Source organism: Syngnathus acus, chromosome 21, assembly GCF_901709675.1.
Source record: "Syngnathus acus chromosome 21, fSynAcu1.2, whole genome shotgun sequence".
Classification (NCBI taxonomy): Eukaryota; Metazoa; Chordata; class Actinopteri; order Syngnathiformes; family Syngnathidae; genus Syngnathus; species Syngnathus acus.
The window spans coordinates 216738-233249 of NC_051105.1; the positions used below are offsets into that span (position 1 = coordinate 216738).

Genomic DNA, 16512 nt, shown 5'->3' on the forward strand with positions numbered 1-16512 from the left:
TCCCCCACGGGTGCTTCCATTCAACCAAGCTGGCAGGTAAGCTCCTCGGGAGCCAGTTGATCAGAAGGACCTGGGGCCAAACTGTGGCGGGGTTTCTATTTTCTAGACCTGGATTTGACTCTGCTGCTGCCACCACCAGCACCACCTTCATTCCAAACACTCCCAACAGCGTCACTACTGCTCCGACCACCACTCGTCAACTACTGCCACGGCTAACACTGTCACTACCGCTAATATGGAAAATAATGATAGTGATCGTAAGGTATCTGCGGAAGCTCAAAAACTCAATATTAACTTTAGTGATTCATAAAAATGTGCCGAGGTGTTCACAAGCTTTTGTCTGCAATCAGGATAAAAAAATGCAAAGACTTATTTGAAGCGATCAATCCCAAAGATCTCTAGAATGATTCAAGAGGTTTGCCGTCGGCGCAGTGAAAACAATGGATGTTTTGGTTCCCTCCCTCCTCTTATACAAAGAATATACGAAACATCAAAGAACTATGATGAAGGAAAAGGGTGGGACGAAACGATATGGAACCCATACGAGCGAGCCACCCTTGGTAGTCAAATTTTGTGCCTCCGCGGGACAGGCTTGCATCTTGGTCTGAAATTTCCGTCTACCTCATGGCAAGACCGGCGCTACGGTACTTTTCACCTGGGCGGCATGCATTTTGTTGTGTGGCTAACATGACTTTTTTTTCTTCTCATTCTTGCTCGATGTTTTCCGACAGAACGTTCTAGCACTACTGTCACCACGGTGGAGGAACAAGAGGAGACCTACTACACTGGTGTCCAGTTGGCTCACAAAACCAAAACACTTGAACTCGTGCCAGAGCCCAAACGTTACTCTTCCACGATAGAGAAGAAAAAGGAGAAGCCAGTGTTTCTCAGCCAGCTCGCTCCAGTGGCGGTCAGCGCCGGAGAGAGCGCCGTCTTTAGTGTCAAAGTGTCTGGCACGCCCAAGCCCACCGTTCAGTGGTCTCGCGATGGCAAAGCCATCAAGAGTTCTTCCGTGTACAAACTGGTGGAGGAGAAGGAGGAGTTTACCTTAATTCTCACTCGCGTCACGTCGGAGTACGAGGGCGAGTACTCCTGCACCGCCTCCAACCGCTTCGGCCATACCACAAGCAGCGCGTACCTGGAGGTGAAAAAGGAGGACCTTAGCCAGGCAGAGAAGTGGGTGGAGAAAATGTTTCAGTACACAGGTAAACCTCCGACGTTCGCAGTGCGGCTCCAACCCGTGAGCTGCTCGGAAAGGACAGAGGTTTGCTTTAATTACAAAGTCGTCGGGGATCCGGTGCCCAAAGTGCAGTGGCTCAAGGGTACTTTTGAGATCCAGTCAAGCCCCAAGTGTGCCGTTACAGCTAACCCAGACGGCTCTGGCTTCATTACCATCAAGGATGTCAAACAGGAAGACAGCGGCATGTACACGTGTAAAGCGTCCAACCAGTTTGGGGAGGCGTCGAGTGGAGCGGAGCTGGTCGTGCTCAGAGAATCTCTCAGAAAGCAGGTTGTGGTCCAGAAAAAAGGTTATAAAGTTTCCAAGACAGAACAGGCTACCGAGTCTCGCTTGTTCCAGGTCAGCCTCCCGGGCCAGGACAGGGTCAGCTCTGACCAGATGGTATATACCATCGGTACTGAAGACCGGCGCGTTATTCCCAGTGAGCAAGTGGGCGCCCTCACCGAGCTGGATATCTCTGCCGCCACCGTTCACCGTGAGAAGGTGACCCATCAGGCAGCAGTGCTCCAGTCTCTCGAGGTGGAGGAGAGAGTTTCGGAGGGGCCAACCCACCCGGCTCGAGTTTCAGCTGTTTCTCAAAAGCAGCTTCACATGGCGGCTTTCACATCATCTGTTGAGGAGAGTCCGGGCCTCACAGAGCAGCACTGTGAGCGCATCCTGAGTCCCGAGGTGATTGAGCTCCAGGCAAGAAGGGAGGAGAGGTCGCAAGTGATGTCGGCCGTAGCCGAGGAGCTCACCCCTCTTGTTACCGCCAGCACCGAGCCGCTGGCCGACAGAAAGTCCACGTCAATCCAGCCCAGATCAGAGCCCAAGCATCTCGTTAGCGGGCATCAGGTGGAGTCGCAGATGGCAGTTATGAAAGAACAGTCCCAAGAGCTTTCTGGGGCGCAGGAGGAGAAAGGTTACAAGGTGAAAGAGGGGGTCAAAATCTTGTACTCGGCCCAGTCTACCGAGAAATATGCACTTCCAGAGGGTCACGCCGCTGAGCTAGCGACAGCCGACTCTGCTGTGACCACGTCTGTCAAGCGAGAGCAACGTCGTCCAGTTAAGGCCACAGTTAGCGAATCCAAACACACGCTGGCCAAGGAGACGGACTTCTCCATGCATACACCGGCAAAGGAGACAGCCCTCCTCAGTAAGGACCGCGTGACCAAAGTGAGTCTAACAGCAGAGGTAAAGCACCCGTTTCGGGCCGAGTCCTCTCAGCAGTTGCCCTCCTTGGACAGCGCCGTATCCGTTCATTCCCAAGTAGAAGGGGAGCAGCTATTGCACTTGCAGGTTATCACCGATCAAGACCTGCTCCCCTCTGAAACCGGTTTCACTTGCGAGAAACCCCACGCAGAGCAGGCGAGGACCAGGACAAGTCCTACCGTCTTGCAGTCGGTCAGCCAGGACGACCAGAGGACAGTGGTTTGCGAGGACACATCCGAGTTTGAGACCAGGGCGAATACTGTTGCTGTTAAGCCGAGTAAGGAGTCCCCTACTCTGCTTCACCTCCAGTCAAACCAGTCTGTCGAGGTGCTTCCCAAAGAAGGTGTTCTTGTGACCGAGAAGCCCCAACACCAGACAGCTACACAGAAAGCCGAAAAGGCTCGTAGTCACGCGGCTATCTCTGAGGAGAAACGCCAGCTGACTGCAGAGCGGCACTCTGAGCTCAATTTGTCTGTGACTGGAGTTCAGTCTCAGCTTCGAACTGAGCCCAGGCCTCAGAACATTCTCCAGCTGTCTTTTCAACCCATGCAACTGCCCAAAGAGACGCCAGTCACATCTGACATTAAGGAGCAGAGAGCCTTAGTGCAGAAAGAGGATCGCTGGAATGTGATGCACCTCACCAGCGTAGCTGAGAGTCGGGCGATAGAGGCGGGACACGCAGAGAGCCTAGGAGCTGTAGACAAAGTCACCTGCAAGAGCACGGTAGAGCCAAAGGTTCCCGCAGAGCCGGTCCAGGTGGAGGAGAAGGAGCGCTGCACTGAGAGCAGTGACATTCTTGAAGCGGCACAGCAGGACTTTGCGGTCCAGATCCAGGAAGGCCAATCAGTCAGGCAGTCGATAATAATGGACGAAAAGCAAATACTGACGGGGGAGCTCTCTCGAGAGATCGTCAAGTCCGAGTCGGCTAAAGTCACCGCTACTAAGCAAGCCCAACTGTCTCTGCACGCGTCAGAATCCAAAGACAGCACAACTCTTCCCAAAGAGATGACGTTTGTGCTTCAGATGCCAAAAGCATCCAGTGTGAGCGTACGTCGTCAGCTCAGAAATGCGCTTCAGGCTGCAGTAGCCACTGAGCACGCTGTGTTGTTGGCGGATGTCGTCGGCGGGCTCCAGGCGGCAGAAGTACAGGAAGTCAAAGTTCAGAGAGAACCCAAGCACACATTGTTTACATACCTGATCACATCAACGGGCACGCCTTTGGAAATCACTCTGGCTTTCCAGGGCCAATATCCTCGCACAGCTGACCTCAGAAGCGAACTTAGGGCAGCGCTCCACTCCATTGTTCACCAGGAGGCTCATGTTCTGACTTCAGATCTGCCAGGCACCATGCAGCTAGACAAACCTCAGCGGGCGCAGGTCTCCTCTGCCCGCTCAAAGCAAGTCAGCTCCTCTGTTGTGCAGACAGTGAGCGTGGCTGAGAGCTCAGTAGACCTTACTGCCGTTGAATCTCAAGCGGCAGCCCTCAGGACCGAGTCCAAAATGGCGGTGGAGTGCGCCTCGGCTGAACAGCGGGTCGTAGTCCAGGAATCCAGGGAAACGAGGGTGGCGCAGTCCATTTCATCGCGGGTCCAAGTTTCCACTGAGGCTCAGGTGGCTTTTGAGCAGTCGGTGGTGGTGTCCAGACAGGAGGTGAAGAGCCAACGCAAAGCTGAAGGGACTGCGGCGCTTGCCCCCTCTGAACCAACTCGGGGTGTCACGGAGGAGAGAATGGAGCAGTTGGTCAAAGAGGAGATTTCAGTGGCCAAGCCAGAACAGAGAGAACGTCCCCTTATAGTCGCTCCTCTGCAAGATGCAACAGCTGAGGAAGACGCTGACGTGACATTTAGTGCCAGCATCAAGTATGTCACCCGAGTGAACTGGTTCTTCAATGGGCAATCGGTGCAATCTGGCAATGAGTTCAAGTGTTTGACGGAGCTCGACACGCACTCGCTGGTTATCAGAAAAGTTGTCAAGGAGAGACACCAAGGAGAATATGTTTGTGAGGCTGAGAATGAAGCCGGACGAGCGACAACGTCTTCCAGACTCACAGTGGTCTCAAGAGGTTTGACATCAAGGACAATCAATCTATGTTCCATCTTTTCATCCATTTCGTTCCCTGAGCGTCACTCCTAATCCACCCAGACGTGTTTCATTTGTCTTTCGACTGTTCACATTTCACTCTAACTCATCAATGTGTATTTTCACACCGACTGTCTGAAGAGCAGGACCAGCACCCACTGGGTGCCTGGTGCTGCTTTTCGGGCAGCTTCCGTGGTCTGTCCCGGTTCATTCTCCACTTTGTGTCTGCATGCGTTCAAAGCGTTCATCGTTCCACCCGTAGCCTGAACCCAAGCCCAAGCATGAAATCCATGAAGTCAGCTTTCACAATCCTGGGGCTTGTGTTCTTGCTATCTGTTTTCATCACATCACCACCTGTGTCCTGTGTGTGTGTTTTCCACAAAAGCCATCCAGCCACGGTTCCACTGACATGTATCATCTTTGTCCATGTGGCCTCAGTGCCGCCCATCTTTAGGCAGAGAATCACCCCTCTGGAGATAAACGTCGGCAGCCACGCCAGGTTTGAGTGCGAGATCGAGGAGGCCCCGAGTGTGACCTTCAAGTGGTACAAGTCCGGTGTGGAGATCAAACCGAGCGACAAGTACCGCATCGTCAGCCAGCACACCGGGTCTTCCCTGGAAGTCTTGAACCCCGCTAAAGCTGACGGTGGAGAATTCAGCTGCAAGGCCACCAACCAGTTTGGTGTCGCCAGCTGCGGAGCCTCTCTGGCAGTCACTGGTAAGACACTTTACTGTCAAATTGAAAAAAAAAAAAGAGAGATAGAGAGAGAGAGAGAGAGACAGAGAGAGAGAGAGAGAGAGAGAGAGAGAGAGAGGGGGCAAAGTCGGACTTATCTGTGTGGTTATGACAGAAATGGCCTCTTGCAGTGGTGAGCTGCCAGGTGTCGTTTTCACCCTTCCGCTTTCTAAGATATTTTCTTCCTGCTTTCCATAGAAATGTACCCGCCGCTTTTTGTATCAAAACCAGAGCCAGTGATATCCTATATGGGAAAAACGGCCGTGTTCCAGTGCTCGCTCACTGGCTCGGCGCCGATAGAGGTGGTCTGGCACAAAGACAACATAGCCCTCTCACCGTCAGGGCACTACGCCATGAGGTGCGAGAAGAACAAGTACTCCCTGCACATCTCCAATCTTGAGCCCAGCCACCAGGGAGTGTACTTGTGCAAGGCGTCCAACAGCGCTGGCGCTGCTACTTTTAGCACAGAGCTCAAAGTCATCAGCAAGCCCAAATTCGTTAAGAACTTCGAGCCAGTGTCCGCCGCCGTTAACCAGATGTTGAGGCTGGAGTGCCAGGTGGACGAGGACACTGGTGTGACAGTCACCTGGAGCCGGGACGGTAAGAAGGTCCACCAGAGCCTGGAGTGTAAGCAGTCCTTTGATGACAGGGAGGCGGTTCTCGAAATTGCCAAGTCCAAAGTGAAGGACTCTGGCGTGTACGTGTGCACGGCCTCCAACGAGGCCGGGTGCTCCTCCTGCGAGGCTCTGGTGACGGTTCAAGGTAAGCCTTGACTGACATGTTAGCCGACGCCAACACTTTGCATGGCTTCTTCTCTTTGACCAATATAAGCACTTTTTTTTCTCCTTCAAAAACAAAACCACTCCCTCCCTGCAGAGCCTCCGAGCTTTGTGAAGAAAATGGACCCAAGTATCACGTGGAAGCAGGGAATAGCTGCTCGCTTGCATTGCACCATCAAAGGTTCCCCAGAGCTCCGCATCCACTGGTTCTGGAATGATCGAGAGCTCGGCTCTGGAGACAAACACAAAATGTCTTTCGCAAACGGCACAGCCACTTTGGAGATCATGAACCTTCTTGTCACCGACAGTGGTCGCTACACCTGCGAGGTGTCAAACGATGCCGGCAGCGAAAGCTGCAGCGCGGCCGTGGCTGTCAAAGGTTCGTCTGAGACGTCTTGCAGCGTGGCTTTCCTCGCCAATATTTTCCCGTGACGTACTGCGCCACGTAACCCATCTGTTACGCGGCATATGTTCCAGACCTAGCAGCAAGGGGTGTCACTCTATCTTAATCCTAAAATAGCCATGGACAGGCGAGCCGAAATCCGCACGGATGTGACGCTGTAGAGCTACTTTAACACACACAGAGCAGCAGCAACCCCTTACAAACAGAGCTTGCGTCAATACGCAGTCACAGTCACAACTACTGCTTGACTGTTTTGGTGTCATTGGGCAGAATCTTTCTCTCCTTGCTGTTAGCGCTCCGAGGGGGAACACTGTATACTCATGCGCTTGCCTTCTTCTGGTAACAGAGCCACCGTCCATTAAGAAAGCGCTGCAGACAGTGGAGGCAGTGAAGGGCGCCAGCGCTCTGCTGGAGTGTGAAGTCGTGGGAAGCCCTCCCTTTGAGATCACTTGGTCCAAAAATAAGAAGACCATCAGTAGTGACCACAAGTACAAGGTCATCTCCCAAGAGCCCATGTTGAGGCTGGAGATCCAGCCCTTTGAAAGTACAGATATGGGAGAATATCAGTGTGTCATATCCAACAATGTGGGGAAAGTCACCACCAAGGGCGTAGCCAAACTTAAAGGTTGGTCGGTAAAACATTAACATCGCTCCCTGGCCGCTAGCTTAGTTCTCGTGGCTTTGGTCTCTCCGTAGAGCCACCGACCTTCGCAAAGAGGGTGGAAAGCGTCACGGCGGTGTTGGGAAACACAGTGAAGCTCCAGGGAACCGTGAAGGGTTCGGCTCCCGTCACGGTCAAGTGGATGAAGGACTCTGAAATACTGAGGGACGACGATCCAAACATCACTATGACGTTTGAGAACAATGTGGCCATCTTGTCCATAGCCGTGGTGGCCACCGGCCACGCCGGCAAATACCTGTGCCATGCCGAGAACGAAGCTGGGCAACAGAAATGTGAAGCTGCCCTCACAGTCCATGGTCAGATGACATCCTCCTCCGTGCAGCCTCCTTTGTTCTTCGCAATTGCCAATGCTAAAAGTCTCTCCAATCTTGTCTCAGAACCCGCTCGAATTGTAGAACCGGCAGAGTCCATCAGCGTGACGGCAGGCGATTCGGCCACGCTGGAGTGCACCGTCTCGGGAAGCCCGGACCTCAAAGTCAAATGGTTCCGAGACGACAAGGAGATGATCAGCGGGCGCAAGTACAAAATGAGCCAGAAGGACAACGTGGTCTCCTTGAAGATCCTCAAAGCAGAAAAAGCCGATACGTCAGTGTACAAGATGGAGGTCACCAATAAAGTCGGAAAAGACCAGTGCACGTGCTCGGTGACAGTTCTAGGTGCGCTTTGCCGTAACCTCTTAGTATGTGTGATTGACTCTGACGGAGAGCTGATCAAATCCAACGTGAAGCCCTCGGTCGAGTCGCTTTTTGCTTGCTTTCCCAACGACTAATTCACCCCATACCTCCCCTTTGATATGCAGACCGTATAATGCCTCCAGCCTTCACCAAGTTCCTAAAACGGGTCGACGGTAACATTGGCAGCGACATCTCACTGGAGTGTAAGGTGTCTGGGTCCCAACCCATCACCATCGCTTGGTTCAAAGATGAACAGGAAATTGAGTCCGGAGCCAAATTCCTGTCGGACTTCAAGGAGAGCTCTGCCTCGCTAACCGTCAGCCAGCTGGAAAAAGCTGACTCCGGAGTCTATAAATGCAGAGCCACCAATCCAGCCGGCGAGAAAGAAACCAGCGGCATACTTTATGTCAAAGGTGCGATTGCATCTTGCGCCGCCGTTTTATTGATTGGATGTAAATGTAAAGTGCACGTTTCCTTCTCGCTCGCGGCCTCCAGAGCCGCCGCTATTCACAGTGACACCCGAGGACCGGGACGTTATCCCTGGAACTACCGTGTGCCTTCAGACCGCTTTTACAGGAACCCCTCCGCTGTCTGTCAAGTGGTTCAGAGAGGATCGGGAGATGATCAGCGGAGGCTCTTGTTTCATCAAGAAAGAAGCCTCCGTGAGCACTCTGGAGCTTTCCTCCGTCAAACCCGGCGACTCGGCCAAATATACGTGCCAGGTGTCCAATGACGCCGGCAAGGTGGACTGCACTGCGGTGGTTTTTGTCAAAGGTGCCCGTCTTCATATGCGCGAATGAGCCCGTTTGACCCTAACTTGATTCCTAAACCTCACTCACCTCTTCTCTCAGAACCTCCCGTCTTTGTGATGAAGCCCGAGGCCACCGCGCTGGTGGTCAGCGGCAACTCGGTCAAGTTGCAGTGCAAAGTGACGGGCAGTCCTGTCATAGGTTTCAGGTGGCTGAAGGATGGCATGGAGATGAGCCACAGTCCCAAGTACACATTGACCTCGGTAGATTCGGTGGCCTCTCTGGAGATAGTCGAGTGCACTGTTGATGACAGTGGAAATTACGTGTGCATGGCTACCAGTGAGGCTGGCAGCGACTCTTGCAGTAGCACAGTCACAGTCAAAGGTTTGTCCACTTTGCAGTCAAACTGTACCTACCGTGCCGGACCCATGTTTAGAGTGTCGCAGGCGTAAGCCAACATCGCTGCTGGTGATGTGTATTCTTCCCTTCAATTTTATATGTTGACTGTGTTCCTTTAGAGCCCCCGGCGTTTGCTCGTTTCATGGAGTCCAAAGATGCGGTGAAGGGGTCTGAGATGATGCTGGAGGCCCAAGTGTCCGGTTCGGCCCCATTCGCGGTGTCGTTTTACAAAAACACAAAGCTGGTGAGGAACGATAAGAAACACAGGATCACGGTGAAAGAGGACCTGGTGGCCCTTCAGGTGCTGGCTTTGGAAGAGGGAGACGTGGGCTTGTACCAGTGTAGAGTGGAGAACGAAGTGGGGAAGGCCACTTGCGAATGTCGAGTCACTCTCAAAGGTCAGTTCAGATGATCCCGCATCATCTTTGTATTCGGGACCTAGGCTCTAGTCTAGACCATTGCCGCCGTTGTTCTGTCACCCAACTCTTCTGAATAGCTTTGCTGCTTCTTGCTTGGTGTTCCAATGGCTTTCTGCTGCTGGAGAATTTTTCCAAATGGTCTAACACAAGGCACGATGATGAATTCTGTTGTAGAGCCTCCTTCGTTTGTCCAAAAGCTGGAGAGCGTGAGTGCCTTGGCAGGAAGCGAGGTGTCCTTGCGATGCACCCTGAAGGGCTCGGAGCCCATGACCGTCACCTGGTTCAAAGACAACTACGAGCTGAAAGAGGCCGAAAACATTCAGATTTTGTACAAGGACTGGACGGCCCTGCTGCACATCACCAAGATTGACAGCAAGCATGGCGGCAAATTCTCGTGCCATGCTCAGAATCAGGCGGGGAGCCAGACCTGCTCTGCCGTTCTGACCGTAAAAGGTCAGTAGTCTCCCAGATTCAAACTCAGCAGTTCACTCACCTCCGGCCGGGTTAGCTCGACCACATACGGCAGTGTCAAATTGTAGTTTGACATGTATGACATGTATTTCATATATATTCAGTTGCCAGCAAGCATGAGAGTTGAGTAGTAAGGTGTGTTTGCAAGCCCTCACAGTCCATTCGTTCAAAAACTGAAGTCAGCTTGTCTTCGTGGCAACGTGGAGGCTCGCGGTCACAGGAGCTTTTCTTCTGCTCCGACGTTGTGATGCGTATGAGTCCGGAGAAACTTTGCTGACTTTTGTCCTTCACGTCTTAGAACCGGCTAAGGTCACCGAGGAGGCCAAGTCCATCAGTGTGACTCAGGGAGACCTGGCCACCTTGGCGGCCAGGTTCTCGGGCACCAAGCCCCTTAAGGTGCGCTGGCTAAAGGCCGGCAATGAACTGGTCTCCGGCCAGCGGTACAAAGTACAAAGCACGGACTCCGGCTCTGTGCTAAAAATCAATAAAACCGATAAAAGTGACGACGGGGACTACACCTTTGAGGTTTCAAACGATGTAGGGAGCAGTTCTTGCAAGGCGAAGCTCACCATTTTGGGTCAGTAGACAACATTTGTCGCAGATCTGTTAGCACCGGGTTCCGTCTCGATGCGCGTGCTATTCCCAACCTCTTTGTTTTTCCCGCGTCAGATCAAATCATTGCGCCGACATTCACGAGGAAGCTGAAGCAAATCGAAGGTATCAAAGGCTCCTTCGCGCATCTCGAATGCGTCGTCTCTGGCTCACTGCCCCTCAGCATCCAGTGGTACAAAGACGAAAAGCAGATCCAGACGGACGACAAACACAAGTGCACCTTCTTTGAGAACGTCGCTTTCCTGGAAATCTCCGACCTGGACAGCAAAGATAGCGGCAGCTATGCCTGCATCGCTAAGAACAAGGCGGGAAGCGCTCAGTGCTCGGGCACCTTGTTTGTCAAAGGTTTGAATCTCTCTCTCGTCCCGGTCGGGTGAAGAACGGCGCCGAGCTCGCTCGCAATCTTTTGATCTCTTTTTCCAGAGCCTCCCTGCATTATTGAACCACCAGAATCAATGAACGTTCTGCCTGGCTCAAAGGTCCATTTCAGCGCTTTGGTCTCAGGCACGCCACCGCTGACCATAAAATGGTTTAAGAACCAGAAAGAGATCTTGTCCAGCTCCGACTGCCTGGTAACAAAGGACAACACCTCCACTTCTTTGGAGCTCTTCTTTGCCAAAACCTCAGACTCCGGCGACTACGTCTGCGAGGTTCACAACGATGTCGGCACCGTCTCCTGCCAAGCCACACTCTTCGTCAAAGGTTCCTCTCCAGACCTACTTTCCGTTCCATCCAACCATCTGTTCCATTGTTTGTTTTAATCGAAACAAAAGAGAAACAGCCAAACCTGGCTCCAAAGGAAAGACAAACACAGGGCTCAGCAGGACTTTTGCTGTGGCATAATGAATTGCTTATGTTCAAATGAGTTTGAAAATATTGTTCACAAGGCTGAGCAGCTGATCAACCAAATAGACATGTTTGAGATTCGCGGGGTTCAAACGCAAACTCTAGTCTTGCTTTTGAGGTCTTTCTGATTGCCACGCGTGTGCTTGCTTCCCCCCCACAGAACCGCCGAAATTCACGCGTACGCCAGCGCGCTTGTCTGTGATCCGACCGGGTCAGAGTCAAGTCTTTGAGTGCCAAGTTTGCGGCACTCCCGAGATAGACATCTACTGGTTCAGGGAGGGTTCCGAGATCAGCCCCGACAGCCGCCACAAGATGACCTTTGTCAACTCCTTGGCCACCCTGGAGTTGTGCGGAACCGACATCAAAGACAGCGGGACCTACTTCTGCGAAGCTCGCAATGAAGCGGGAAGCGAGAGCTGCAGTATGGAACTGCAGGTCAAAGGTCAGTTCAGTCACCTGTCCAAGTGGCTGTCTTAGGGTTCCAAATTCCGGGAGAATGACCCGTGTCGTTTCTCCACGTTAGAGCCGCCCGTGTTTGTACGAGAGCTGATGCCCGCTAGCGTTGTGACAGGCAGCGGCGCCTGGCTAAACTGTCAACTGGCCGGCACCGCCCCCTTTGACATCACGTGGCACAAAGACGGCAAGGAGCTGAAGGCCAGCGCTAAACACGGCCTCTCCCTGCTCAATGACACGGTGGGCCTGGAGGTGAACAGATGTGACACGGGCGATGTTGGCGAATACCAGTGTACCGTAGCCAACGAGGTGGGAAGCTGTAGTTGTAAGGCCGTACTGAGCCTCAAAGGTCGGTGCCGTCGGCTTTGAAATGTTCTCAGGCTCGAGGCCGCCGCCAGAATTAACGGCCAATTTTCTCAAACAGAACCACCGACATTTACAAAGAGAATGGAAAACGCCACCTGTGTTCTGGGTAAGAAGGTGGTCTTTGAGTGCTCAGTGGGCGGCTCCCCAACCATTTCTGTACAATGGCAAAAGGACGGCAACTGGATTTTGGAAGATCCAAACATGGAGAGAACGTTTGAGAACCATTCGGCCACACTCAGGATCCTTGCCTGTGAAGCAGGTCACAGCGGCTCTTACACTTGCCAGGCCATGAATGACGCCGGCCAGGATAAGTGTGTGGCCACCCTGGCGGTCCAAGGTATTCCCTCTTCATGAACCTCTCCCTTTCGAGGCAGGTCTTATGCCGGACCTGCCGTAATCTTGTGCCTTTAATGGCTTGGCTTGCAGAACCTCCTCAGATCTCCGAGAAACCCCAGGTGGTGAGGGTGACGGCCGGAGACCCGGTCAGTCTGGACTGTAAGGTAACGGGCTCGCCAGAGCTCAAAGTGCGTTGGCTGAAAGAGGGCAAGGAGCTGCAGTCCATCAGGCAGCACAAGCTGAGCTTTGAGAACAACATCAGCAGCCTGAAGATTCAGTCAGCGCAGAGAGAGGACGAGGGCGACTATGTCTTTGAAGTGTCCAACCACATCAGTAGCTGCAGTTGCACTGTCCAAGTGGTTGTCTCAGGTCGGTGTAACGAGCATGGGTGCTGAAGAGCACCCTGACATCTGAACCGCATCTTGACTTTGTGTTTGTCCTCCTGGTCGCAGAACAAGTCATCCCGCCGAGCTTCATTCAACCCCTCAGAGACATGCAAGAGATTTTGGGCTCTTTTGTTCAGATGGTTTGCAAGATATCCGGGTCCATTCCCGTCTCTGTAGAATGGCAGAAAGACGGCAGAAAGATCTCCAGCGGGGTGAAGCACAAGCTGATTCAGCAAGACAACTCTGTGTGCGTGGAGATTGAGCACTTGGAGATTTCAGATGCAGGTTCTTACTCCTGCAAACTCAGCAACTCCGCAGGAAGCTGCCAGTGCACCGGAAGCCTGAGAGTCAAAGGTTAAACCGTGTTTTGGCTTGCTGACGTGATCCTCGACTTGAGGAGCTGCTTTTATATGCCGCTCCGTTTCATTGTCTGTAGAACCGCCCACATTTGTCACCATGCCAGAGTCCCAGGCCACCATACCCAATGCCACGGTGCGTTTCAAAGGGACTTTCAAGGGGACACCACCCTTCAGTATCAAGTGGTTCAAGGAAGATTTGGAGCTGATGACAGGGCCCGCATGTCTCATGGGGCTGGAGGGGCTCTCCTGCTTCCTGGAGCTCTACTCTGTGGGTGTCACCCAGAGCGGCGTCTACTCATGCCAAGTCAGCAACGATGCCGGCTCCGTGCGATCCAGCGCAGACTTGACGGTCAAAGGTTGGACAATTGTCTCTCGTCGCTATGTTTAGTGGGGTTTGGTTGGCGTTAGCATTGCTTCGTTATCATGTGGGTATTTCTTCTGTTATTCTTCTGTCTGGCTGTGGTCGACCCCCTCACACTTCACGTTAAGCTGCTTTCTTGGTCTCGCTAAGGAAGAGGTCCCCGCACTTGTCACTGTGCCGTGCTGCGTCATCAATATGGCTAATTTTACTTCTAGGGAGCTCGTTTGTCTGAAGGTGCCGCTAAGTCTGAAGTGTGGTGTGCAACCAAGACGAGTCCAATTGCCTCCACTCAATTTTCATGGTTATCCATGAACTGGATGACTCAGAATCAACTCGGAGGTTACGCCGGCTAATGCTAATGTTTTGACCTTTCCAGAACCACCCGAGTTTGTGCTGAAAATCCCAGCCAGTAAGTGTGTGAAGCGGGGCGAGCCACTCCGCCTGGAGTGCAGGGTCACCGGTACCGGACCCATCAAGGTGACCTGGTACAAGCAGGACACCAAGCTGATGGACGGCGGCAACTTCAGCATGTCGTTAGTCGGCTCAGTGGCCACCCTGGAGCTGCACACGTCTGCCTTCGACGATGACGGCGTTTACACGTGCGAGGCTTTTAGCGACGCCGGCAGTGTCAGCTGTAGCACCACGCTTACTGTGAAAGGTCGGTTTTTTTCCACTGACTTCCTGTGAGTGATCACAAACCTTAAAGCTGTCTCAGCTTTTTGGGTTTCAGCTTTAAGGCTTTACGCCACCTGCAGGTCTCGTATGCCTTTGCAATGAATGATGTGCTGGTGTTCCCGTAGACCCGCCATCATTCATTCGAGTACCTGAACCGGTAGAAGGGCTGAAAGGGAAGGATGTGAGTCTGTACTTCGAGATGAGCGGCACAGCCCCCTTCCAGACTGTCTGGTTCAAGGAGGGCAAGCCTCTGATGGAGAACAGAAAGTACAAGATGTTGAGTGAGGGCAGCTCGGCCACGCTGCACATCATGGAGATTGAACCGGCTGACGCCGGGTGCTACGAGTGCAAGGCATCAAACCCTGTAGGCAGCGACACCGGCCAGGCGTCAGTTAAACTCAGAGGTCAGTGGACTTCAAAGCATCGCGTGCGGAACCTGGCTTGGATTCCTTCTCGCTGCTGACTGGTATCTCGGTCTCCTCCAGAGCCTCCGTCCTTCGTGGAGAAACTGTCCAATGCGACGGTGGTTCTGGGACAAGAGGTGAGCCTCGTGGCCACCGTCAGAGGCTCTGAACCAATCGCCGTGTCCTGGCTTCTGGGCAAGGACCACATTCTCCGGGACGGCGACAACAGAAAAATCAGCTTTGAGAACCAGCGAGCGTGTCTCAAAGTTTTTGCGGCTGATGCGGCTGCAGCGGGCCGGTACACGTGCCAGCTGTGCAATGACGCTGGGAGTACAGAGTGCTTTGCAAACTTGACTGTTTTAGGTTGGCAACCCAATAATTCTCTCTTTCTCTTCTAGTGTTTCTTCCTTCCTTCCTTCCTTCCCCAAGCGGGCGCGGTTTTAAACATCCGTGTATGTCACTTCCAGAACCTGCCAAGATCGTGGATAAGCCTGACGCTCTGAGCGTGACAGCCGGCGACATCGCTGCCCTGGAAGTCAAAGTGTGCGGCACCCCAGAGCTGGTGCCCAAGTGGTTCAAGGATGGAATGGAGCTGGCCTCCGGCAGGAAGTACAACATTTCCTTTTCCCGCATGATCTCCAGCCTGAACGTGCTGGCAGCGGAGAAACTGGATTCCGGAGAGTACACCTTTCAAATTACCAACGAGGTCGGGAAGGACCTGAGCAAAATTAATCTCACTGTCTTAGGTTGGTGGCACTTTTCTGTTTCGAGTGTTTTTTTTTTTTTTTGCCAACGGACCCCTGTGTTTATATTGCCTTGTGTGGCCCTCTATGACCTTTCGGAAGGAATGTTGCGTCACTATATGCCCTTGCCGCTGTCTGGGGCGTTTTCATTGCATGACTGAAGGAAGTCCGGTCTATCGACACCTTTGTTGCTTTCTTTGATGTGTCATGGCAACTGCCTGTGCCTTTGAGGTTTGATTTTGCAAAAGACATTTTTGCATCCACCCGTGTCTTTGTTTTCATATTTTGAGACGAAGCTGTGCACCTGTGTCCCAATCAGAATCAGCTTTATTGGCCAGGTTTGTGCATGCCAAGCAAGGAATTTGACTCCGGTTGATCTCAGCCTCTGTACAACATTGAAGTGACTAACAACATTCAGGTGACTAACAACATGTCGCTTCCTTCTGACGTTTCAGCTCGCGTTGCATGGAGAGTTGTTTGTATATCCGCTACCTAGTTCCGGGCCTTCTTTTTGACTCTTGCAACAAATGGAGAGACAAAGCGTGACATTTGGGTATTCCACCTTTGTGCCATCTTTCCGCCCCTGACAGACAAAATCATCCCGCCTTCTTTCACGAGAAAACTCAAGGACTGTAACACGGTGGTGGGCCAAACCGTCGAGATGGAGTGTAAGGTGTCGGGTTCGACCCCTTTCACCATTTCCTGGTACCGAGATGACGAGGAGCTTCACAGTGGGCCCGCCTACGGCATCTCCTTCGGCGACAACAACTGCACCCTGAGGCTACCGAGCCTCAAGCTGTCCGACTCGGGACAATACAGGTGTAAGGCGATCAATGAAGCGGGATCCAGCGAAACCAGTGCCACCTTGGACGTCAAAGGTAAGCAGAGTCTTTGAGAGGTTTTGCTAGTGCAATGCCTGATGCTAGTGTCGCAAGAGCTTTGTGGCGAGTATCGAGAAAACACGCACTGAAAACGGCTCAGTCCATTTGCTGCCATCATCTAATGTACCTTTAGTTGCAGCCGGCAAGAAAATGAGCAAGAAATTGAAGTTACAAGGGTGCTCTCATAATTTTTGTCCATGACTCCGCAAGTGGAATGGCTATATTGTATCAATCGTGACTTGCTTTGTTTTTCCTAACTTAGGATTTTG

General features: G+C 52.6%; 1 protein-coding gene across 3 annotated transcripts in view; it reads left to right on the forward strand.

Annotated features, from left to right (window-relative positions):
* Window positions 1-16512, forward strand: part of ttn.2 (titin, tandem duplicate 2) — a 163836-nt gene that overhangs the window by 31903 nt on the left and 115421 nt on the right. For all 3 annotated transcript variants that reach the window (XM_037239939.1, XM_037239941.1, XM_037239940.1), the window contains exons 42-67: window positions 732-4493; window positions 4949-5227; window positions 5444-6007; window positions 6122-6403; window positions 6774-7052; window positions 7124-7405; window positions 7487-7765; window positions 7909-8196; window positions 8279-8557; window positions 8635-8916; window positions 9051-9329; window positions 9525-9803; window positions 10120-10398; window positions 10491-10778; window positions 10857-11135; window positions 11440-11721; window positions 11803-12081; window positions 12157-12435; window positions 12525-12803; window positions 12887-13174; window positions 13257-13535; window positions 13917-14198; window positions 14341-14619; window positions 14701-14982; window positions 15087-15365; window positions 15953-16240. In XM_037239939.1, coding sequence (XP_037095834.1) covers window positions 732-4493; window positions 4949-5227; window positions 5444-6007; window positions 6122-6403; window positions 6774-7052; window positions 7124-7405; window positions 7487-7765; window positions 7909-8196; window positions 8279-8557; window positions 8635-8916; window positions 9051-9329; window positions 9525-9803; window positions 10120-10398; window positions 10491-10778; window positions 10857-11135; window positions 11440-11721; window positions 11803-12081; window positions 12157-12435; window positions 12525-12803; window positions 12887-13174; window positions 13257-13535; window positions 13917-14198; window positions 14341-14619; window positions 14701-14982; window positions 15087-15365; window positions 15953-16240 — 11076 coding nt within the window. The remainder of the gene's footprint in view (window positions 1-731; window positions 4494-4948; window positions 5228-5443; window positions 6008-6121; window positions 6404-6773; window positions 7053-7123; window positions 7406-7486; window positions 7766-7908; window positions 8197-8278; window positions 8558-8634; window positions 8917-9050; window positions 9330-9524; window positions 9804-10119; window positions 10399-10490; window positions 10779-10856; window positions 11136-11439; window positions 11722-11802; window positions 12082-12156; window positions 12436-12524; window positions 12804-12886; window positions 13175-13256; window positions 13536-13916; window positions 14199-14340; window positions 14620-14700; window positions 14983-15086; window positions 15366-15952; window positions 16241-16512) is intronic.